The sequence below is a fragment of the Ammodytes marinus genome (assembly GCF_949987685.1).
Source record: "Ammodytes marinus genome assembly, chromosome: 18".
Lineage (NCBI taxonomy): Eukaryota > Metazoa > Chordata > Actinopteri > Uranoscopiformes > Ammodytidae > Ammodytes > Ammodytes marinus.
In genome coordinates, this window is record NC_137222.1 from 13,429,735 (window position 1) to 13,438,655 (window position 8,921).

At 38.4% G+C, this 8,921-nt stretch overlaps 1 protein-coding gene across 1 annotated transcript; it reads right to left on the bottom strand.

Moving 5' to 3' along the window:
* On the bottom strand, nt 1-8,503 carry pde6b (phosphodiesterase 6B, cGMP-specific, rod, beta; the record flags this gene model as incomplete). Its single annotated transcript, XM_080046621.1, has 23 exons — nt 1-56; nt 343-484; nt 654-737; nt 1,032-1,106; nt 1,207-1,270; nt 1,347-1,454; nt 1,573-1,673; nt 1,780-1,867; nt 2,595-2,704; nt 2,868-2,975; nt 3,183-3,332; nt 3,526-3,591; nt 3,754-3,897; nt 4,113-4,262; nt 4,375-4,422; nt 4,518-4,584; nt 4,814-4,878; nt 4,997-5,071; nt 5,165-5,305; nt 5,443-5,532; nt 5,766-5,918; nt 7,263-7,574; nt 8,345-8,503. 23 exons carry the CDS (start codon nt 8,501-8,503, stop codon nt 1-3), a joined length of 2,556 nt encoding a protein of 851 aa, XP_079902747.1.
* Between the last annotated feature and the right edge of the window lie 418 nt (nt 8,504-8,921).

Below are 8,921 nucleotides of genomic sequence, written 5' to 3' on the forward strand. Positions count from 1 at the left end.
TTAGCACATGGAGCAGGTCTTGGATCCTGAGCCTCCACCACTGGAGTTGTTTGCAGCTGGTGGACAAAGACAAAAGGGTCAATATACTGTATGTGGCTTACCAGCAGCTGGTTATTTTAAAGGCTTAGTTGTTTTTGTGTATTACCTCATTTCAGTCTTCTAACTAGATAATAACCCAATTTTAACTTTTTGAGTTCAGCGTTTCTGCACAGTCATACTATTGAACAAGTCACCCAAGTGATTCAAATTGGAATGCAGTGGCACACATTTAAATAACTTTAATAACTGTCCCAATACATTTCATAGCTGTGTGATTATTCCAAATAATTACCGCACCTTTACCAGCTCCATCTTTAGCAGCTTTCTCGTCCTCAATGGCTTTGAGTTTAGCCTCATACTCTTCTTTTCTAGCATTCCACTCCTTCCTGTTATTTAGGATGCCGTCCAGCATTGGTTGGATTTGTGGGTGGAAGCGAGAAAACTCCTGAAGAGTAAAGAAAAAAAGAAGTAAAGTAAGTACAGAAAGTACAAGATTACTCAAATTTGGAACAGGAAAATTCCTGATATTTTCTAAATACATTATTTACAATAGGTACACTGAAATTAACCATGTACTGTTTGGATAATAATCCGAGATGCATTATTGGCATTACCTTGTAGACAAACGTACAGACAAAGTCAATAAAACCACACTGTAGCTTAGGAAGATCTGCTGATTTGTTCCTATCCATCATGGGCTGGTGGGAAGGACATAAAGTGTTTAAGAAACATCATATTAACATTCAGAAAATCAATAATAACAGCTGCTGCTTAAGTGATTAGAATTAGTGAGACTTCATTCTTCTGGCTTTGCATGTGTCTACGTATGTACTGTTGCAATATATTTCTAATTAATAAATGCTTGCTGTAACGTTAGTTGCTGTAACGTTAGCTACGGTAATACACCAAGTATAGCCCACACAGTTATTTACTGTTACCATAATGTGCTGTCAAATATATACACATTCACTACAAACACTTTGTAAACTCACAATAGGTTGTTGTTCCAGAACCGTCCTCTCCAGGTCACCCTGCTCCCAAAACTCTGCTGCTACAGACAAGGCAACCTAAAAGACACACACACACACACACACAGAGTCATCTGTAGAAAATCAAATCACAAACACTCAGTGAGTCACTTATTTATTACGTTTGGGTTTTTCTCACCTTGCTCTGTACCTCCCAAGGCTTCGTGATAGCAGACAAGTCACATGCGGTCATCATCATAGCCCTGAAACAGAAATAAATGTAGACGCTCAGAGAGATGTTAAAGAACAAACAACTATGTACATTCTATTTTTACTTACATGAGAATTTCTTTTCTGGTTGTTTCTAGAGACATGAAGTCGACCCACTTCTTTTCGTCCTCATATGTGTGTGAAAGGTCCACAATCTTCTGGAACATGGTTCTTTTCCTAGCAGATTAAATGAAGAGAAAATATTTTTACAGTTTATTTTGATTTTTATTTTTTTTGCAGTATAGAGTATGAAGGAATTAACAAGAACAGTGAGACAATGAGAGAATGTGCTGACTTGAAATAAAGAGCCAGGTCAGTGGCAATGATGGCGATGTCAGTGAGATGAATCACATGGTCTATCTGTCGCCTGTGAAGGTTCTGATAGATATTCAGTGACTGCAGATGAGAGGAGAGAGAGAGGGGCACGTGACTGCAGTATGTGACGAAGAGAGATTTTAGTTGGGTAAATTTAATCTCCTCTTCACTTCTTCTTCTTTCTCACCTCGTCAGCCAAAAGGAACTTTCCGAACTCCAGATGGTGTCGTTCTAAGATTGAAGAGCCATGCAGCTTGGCCAGCGGGTTGCCAGATCTGTTGGCGTTAATATAATTCCTCAGATATAAACATAATTTAAAATGAAAGCAATCACCATTGGTTTGTCACCAAGTTTGAGGCTTCAGCATTGACATTTCATACAACCTTATAGGCTTTATAAAGCATTATACCAAACACTGATTTTCGCCAGGTAGCCTTTAAACTTTTTTAAAGCATTTAACTTTAAATGACTTGAAACTTGTTTGAAACTATTTTATTCAAAGCATTATTTTGCATTTGCTAAGAAGCTAATGGCACCCTGGGAGGTATAAAAACAAGAAAAAAGTTGTCATCTTGAGAAAGAACACCTCTTTTCATTACAAGACTATAACAGTGTTGCCCACTGATTAAAAAAGTATACATACTACTATATATCAAGTTTCTCTTTCTATTTCATCCTTCAGTGCTTATTGTGTACTCTATTTAATTGTTCCATCCTATTCTAACTTAAACTACTTTACCTCAAACATTTGAGGAGGGCTCACACTGCATTTCATTGTGAAATACTTGTGTCATGACATTAAAGCTGAACCTTGAACCATATACTTTCAGTTAGAAGGTAGTATGTGCGCACGTACAGCATACATTGAGTATGAAGCATTATTATGGTGTTAGGGTTATCAGCGTTGTTGTTGTTGTTGTGTATTGATATTTTGTATACCCAGCTGTGGAAGTAGTTTTCATTATGCTGGATTATTCTAAGAGATCGATCAACCTCACTTACTTGACTTGGTACAGGTTGTTTGTCCCTCTGTGATCAATATCATGGAGGAAACCTGCTGTAATCATTGCCATGACCTCCAAGTCAGTGTAGTATCGCTTCAGCATTCCCGTCTAAGCCGTCAAAGTTGTCAAAGCAAAGAAATGACACCCAATTCGGTTGATAGTTTTCCTTTTTTTTATGATTTCAGATTTTGACTTTATCACAATAGTGCTTACAGAAAATTAAATATGGCTTCTATTGTCAACAGAGTAAACTCTTATAGAAGAGAAATACCGTTAAGAGTGTAAACATGGTCTGTCCAACGTTGAAGCCATGACGCCAGTTGTGGTAGGTGATTCTTCTGTAGCCTTTACTGAGTGAGTACATGAACCGAACGAGCACCTGAGAGGAGAAAACAGATTTATCACATTGATGCTTTAAAACAATGTTGTATTGCTAGTGTATCTGTTGGTGTGTCTAGATCACCTCCTTTCATCCTTCCAGAACCTCTAAAAGGGTGGTCCCCACAAGTCAATAACCTTGTCCAATGTCCCCATTACAAATGGAAACCAGTATTTGTGTGTGCATGTGTTGGTATGCCTAGATCACCTCTTGAGGAACCTGGAACTTCTTGACCACCCCGACCTCATAGTACATCTGGATCCCGCACCTGACTAGTTCCATCTCTGTGCAGTTAAAATCCGAAAAGTGGAACTCATAGATCTCAAACTTCTTAATCAGTGGAGGTAGGTCTTTTTTCTGGAATGGAAATCAGCATAATGCCAGAGTAAGATAAGAGAAAGTACACAGCACATGCATTGTACTGCTAGAGGAACAATCTGTCTATGTATAAGGAAATGTCACAAACGCAGTAGTAAAACTAAAGATTAGATGCTGCTGAGGGGAAAAATAAAAGTGCACACACTAATTTCCAGACAAGTTTCAGTTTTACCAGGATAGTTAAAAGAGCCTCCTCTTCACAATCTCTTGGTTCACAGCCATAAAGCTCTCTGGTGTTCTAGGATGAGAAAACCATCGAGGTTGTAAGTATGAATTGACCAAATAGCAAGCACAAGTACATAGTCAGTTATACAGTACTTCCCATAAATGAAAGAGACATTCATAAATAAATTCATATAATTATTGAACAGATGAAAAAATAAATGATATTAGTACTGACCAGGATATTTTGAATCTCATCATCCCGACATTTGACGTGGTAGAGCACCATGTCTTGAGCGATGTCTTTCCGATTCTCCAGCTTGTTCATCTTGTCGTAAGTGTCGGTGTTCAATACAGACCAGCCCAGGAACTGGGTCAAAGCCTAAGAAACATGGATCAGCATCATCAGCACAATGTGTACCGTAGGGGATGAGACAGTCAGAATTAAATGGCTTGGTTTTACTAACTGTTTCATACAGTAGTCATTGAGTAGTTCATCATGTGAAGGACTATGTCATGTATATAACTATTCAATGCATACAAAAAAAGGCATTTATTTTGTGAAGGATTCTGTGCTAAAAAGGGGGATTCACATACTTCCATGAGTTGCTCATCCTGATCATCAAAAGGCTTTCCATCTTTTCTATTGTAAAAAGTGGCCACACCAACAATCTCTTCTTTTTTGTTGACGATTGGCAGCGAGAGAACATTTTTAATGGTCCAGCCACTGTTGTCAAGTGGCTCAGTCTGAAACGAGCAAAAAACATTATGCTGTATGAGCTGAATACATCTGAATATCCTAAGACTGTTTTTCTTTTTTGTAAATTCATCTATTTACCCTTTAAGTAGGCTACCTTACCTGGAACTGGAACATCTCCTCAGCAGCTACATTCATAATGTTACAAATCTAAGAAAACACAATATAAAAACAGATCAGATATGGCGGAAATTAATGGTGGTAATGTAATAACAAAACAAAACAAAAATTTAAAAAAAACTCACAAAACCGCTCTCAGCAACATAAGTAGGAAGGCCACTACTCAAGGCCCAATGATCTGCCGGTGGATTGCTGCGTGACAGAGGGGCAAGTAGTTAGCATAGCACAAATTGTGTCCAAACTGAGATTTCATCGCTGACCCTTGCAGTAACATGGTACATTAATGTACCAATTTTGCTTCAAGCCCTGTTTTTGAAAAATTATGCTAATTCTCTCAATTGTGTCATAGTCATAGTATTCCACAGCTGCTTTTTGAATACATATTCACACTAAAAAGGCACACTGAAAAAGATAGACTTACGCTATTACTTTGATTTCTTCTTTTCCGTGTAATATATAATCAATCACTTTATAGAAAATGACCTCCTGGTGAATAAATGAAAACACAGAGATTAGTGAAAATAAAAAGACCGACCGGCAGCATCAAGTATAACAACGAAGAGTGTTGATGATAATGTTATATGATTGAAATTAAAGGATATACCCTGCCGTCAGGAGTGACAGGACCAGAGTAAGGTGCCTGCTCTCCCATCAACACTGGCCAGATATCAAAGAACTCCTGTAAGAAGGTGAAATAAAATAAAACATCACTAAATGGCGATACAAGCATTAACACAAAACCTGGGATATTACAGGCAAAAATAAACAGTACCTTCTCCTTCGTCATGTCAAGTAAACCAACTGAGTAGCGGTCACAGTTGAGGTAGGCTCGGACTGTGTACAAGGCTTTGTGAAACTGTCGCTCAATGTCCGTCAGCTCTTCAAACACCTTGTTGGCAGACCACAACAGCAGCTACGAGACATAACATGCTTTCGGTCAATGCAGTGTATGAAGTAATATATAAAGTAATAAAGTCTATAGCAAAGAAGTGTAATACCAAAATCTGAGATTGAATTTTACCTAAACATGGGAAGGTTAGCATCCTTTACCTGTCCTTTACGTGTCTCACAGCTGTGAAGGTAACTCAGGTGGTAGATTTTCAAGTTCAAAGTGGCAATTTTCAGATACTTCAAAAAAAGCTGAATGGACAAAGGTAAATGAAAGCATTATGGAAACACAAGGTTAGAGAGAAATTTCTGATTTGTTAGTAACATAAAGAATACATAATACCACTCGAAAATACCTTCTGTTGTTTGTTTAGACTAGAGAGTTCATCATATTCTGGTGTACTCTAAAGGTATTTAGCTTTTTGTCAAATGCAGTAAAAGAGCCAGCACAGAAATTCAGCTTTTAATTTGAAGTTGGGACTCACGTCTTCATCCTCGTCAGTGAAATGTGGTCCTGTGGTCTTGTTTAGAGCCATGATCACCGCCACCATATCTTTGCCATTGAGGATAGGCGCTGCCAAAATGTTCCGGGTCTTGTAATCTGTGAGTTCATCCACGAATGAGCTAAAGTGTTGGCTCTAAAAGTAAGAAAATACATGTTTTTAGTATCCTAACTTAATTTTAAAATGGTTATGTTTACTTAACTACATTTTTTTGGGGGGGAATTCTGTATGGTTTTGTGTTTTAGTTATGAGTGGTTTTATAAAATGTGTTTATACATTTTTATATATTAATTAAATAAATCCCATGTGTTCGGTAGGTAGTGTCTAGGCCTTTGCCTAAACAGTAACCCAGATGAGAAATCCCTGGAAAATAATGACTTTGGAAAATTACCTCAAATTACTGCTGAAAAATAAAGGAATGCCATTGAATCAGCTGTTTCCAACTGATTGATTTTCAAGGGGACCTCATCATGAAACAGCAGGACTTATAAAATAAGCACTACATGTATATATAAAACTGAATGTTTTCAAAAAAGCTTGATGAAAATGGCTGCTCCATAATGGCCATCTATGAACATACAGTACTATGTGGAGGCAGTTGGGGAAAAAACTGTTCATATTCCTGCTGACTAAATGGCAGAGGGATCTAATCCACAGCTAGAACAGAGGCTGATGGGATCTAGAAATAAATGGATTATGTCTGACAAGGGGATTTACAACTTCACTTGGTCACGTGTTACTAACTCTTCTATAACCAGTCTACAACCATCACAGCTTTTAAGCATTCATTGAATCAGACAAGGATGTGCCATTGAATGCTGCAATGAAAACTTTACATCTAATCAATTTGATGCTTTAATAATTAACTATTGTTTAGAAATGGTATATCCTAAACAGAGGTGTTGTTGTTAACCTTAGCCGCCCAATACAGCGCTATCACATTGGTGCTTTATTGATCATTACTTTTGGTAGAAGAATTTCAACTTGTTTTGATTCTCATGTGTACCAAGTCACCAAGTTGATGCAAAAAATCATGGATAAAATTCACTTTTGGCCCATGTTCAAAATTGCCCAGAATTGTCTGATAGGACCAAATATATTTAGGGAAACATGCCACAATATGTGGTGAGCATCTTCGTGTTTTGTGCCCCCAAAGGAGTCTTCAAGGCAGCGCTGGTTAAGGTTAGGGTTAGGGTTAAGGTTAGAGAATAGGGCCTTCCAGGCAGCGCTGCCTTGAAGGTTTTGTTGGGGGCACAAAACACCATCGAGCCAAGGTCTTGATATCACACCTTTCACATTGAAGCCACTATGTTTCGGATTTGAATACGAAAGCTTTGGCGTCATCTGATGGTAGTATCAAAAACTACACTGTGACTGATATCCACGGGTATATGCTCAACTAACATCTTCACTCGCTCCAGACAGAGCTTCATCCTTCAAAGTTTAGTATTACTTATGTTTCTCCCCGTCCCCTCTTACCTGCGTGACATCTTTCACATTTACAGCCTTCTTGGTCAGGGCAACATGGCCGACTATTCCCATGTCAAGCGGATAGACAATCTCAGAGTCCGGTGGCACCACACAGTCGTCGAACTCTGCCTCTGTGTTGACGTTGAAAAGCCTTGTGGCGAGCTCTCCGATGCCGTTCCGCTGCCGGTACATAAACAAGCTGCACCGGTCGGAGTGGATGAGTGTGCTGATTCTCTTCAGGATCTTGAAAACCACCTTCTCCATGTTGAGGTTCTCCTGCATGTCTTTGATCAGATCATACATGATTTGGCTTTCTTCGAACTTGAAAGAGAGAAAAAAAGCCCCAAGTTTAGAATATGATTTCAGTAGAGAATATAAAAGACCTTCTCAATATATACAGAAGAAAGCCACAGGTTATACTTTATATATATCAGTTTGTAACACTTTACAATAAGGGTAGGCTACATTAATTAACTGATAGTTAATACTTACTTAACGCTATTAATGGTTAGGTAATGCATAGTTAATGCTTGTTAGGCATTAACTAACTGTTGATGTTTAGTGATTACCGTTCAGTTAATGGTTGGTTACGCATGAACTATGCTTAGTTAACTAATGCTTAGTTATGCATCAGCTTAGCATAACTGTTAGTTAATGCTAATTGAGCATTAATTAAAGGTGCACCGAGGAACTTTCAGTTTTTTGTTAATTCTTGGACCCCCTTTGGACAAAAGTGGTAGTGTTTCTACTCTGCCAGCTATAGTTCCAGGGTGAGGGACCCATGACAAAGGCAATAAGAAAAACTATATAAAAATATCATTCTTTGCACTGATGGTCTCATTTGCTTTTACATGTCATTTATGATCATCAGAAGAACAATTTGACAGTTTCAGAAATATTTAAAAGTTCCTCGTAGCACCTTTAAGCAGTTTTTACTGGTGAGATAATGCTTAGTTAATGTTTATTTAGCATTAACTAAGCATTACCTAACAGTTAATTCATGTACCCTAATTGTAACATGTCACCAATCGGTTTATGTAGCGTAACCCAGTTTGCTCATGAAATAAGTAGTGAAATGATAAAAAATCTACCTGACTGAGTTCCTGGAACTGGCTGAAGTCAACCTGTTTCTCTGAAAGTCCTGACACCTTCGATATGGAGGCAGTGCTCATCTTCTTGGCAAAGTACTGTTTAGCAAATGCAGGATTCCCTTGGAGGAACTTTTCCACATCTTCCATTTTCGCACTCATTCCTCCTCTTCTCCCAAACGTTCCTGTCTTTTCCCCTTCTTCAGCTCAGTGACAAATCTCCCGGTCGATCCAATGCTGCTCTGAACACTCTGCCTCCAATTCTTTTTGGAGTAAAAAAAAAGGAATTTAGAATAAGTAAACACACACACACACACACACACACACACACACACACACACACACACATCTGTCGGTTTCCCAGTGTATCTCCCTAAAAAGCAAAAGATCATTCTTACCCAGGTATCATAGAAGTGGATACATTCGAATGCAGGTAAATAAAAAATAAATTAAAAAAGATGCCCCCCTGTTTGTGGGATGAGAGGACTGAGTGAGGGAGAGCCCTGAGGAGAAGGCAGAGGGCTGACTCCAAACAATCCTTGTGTCATCAGCAGATAGTGCTGAAGGTTAGCAGGGATCT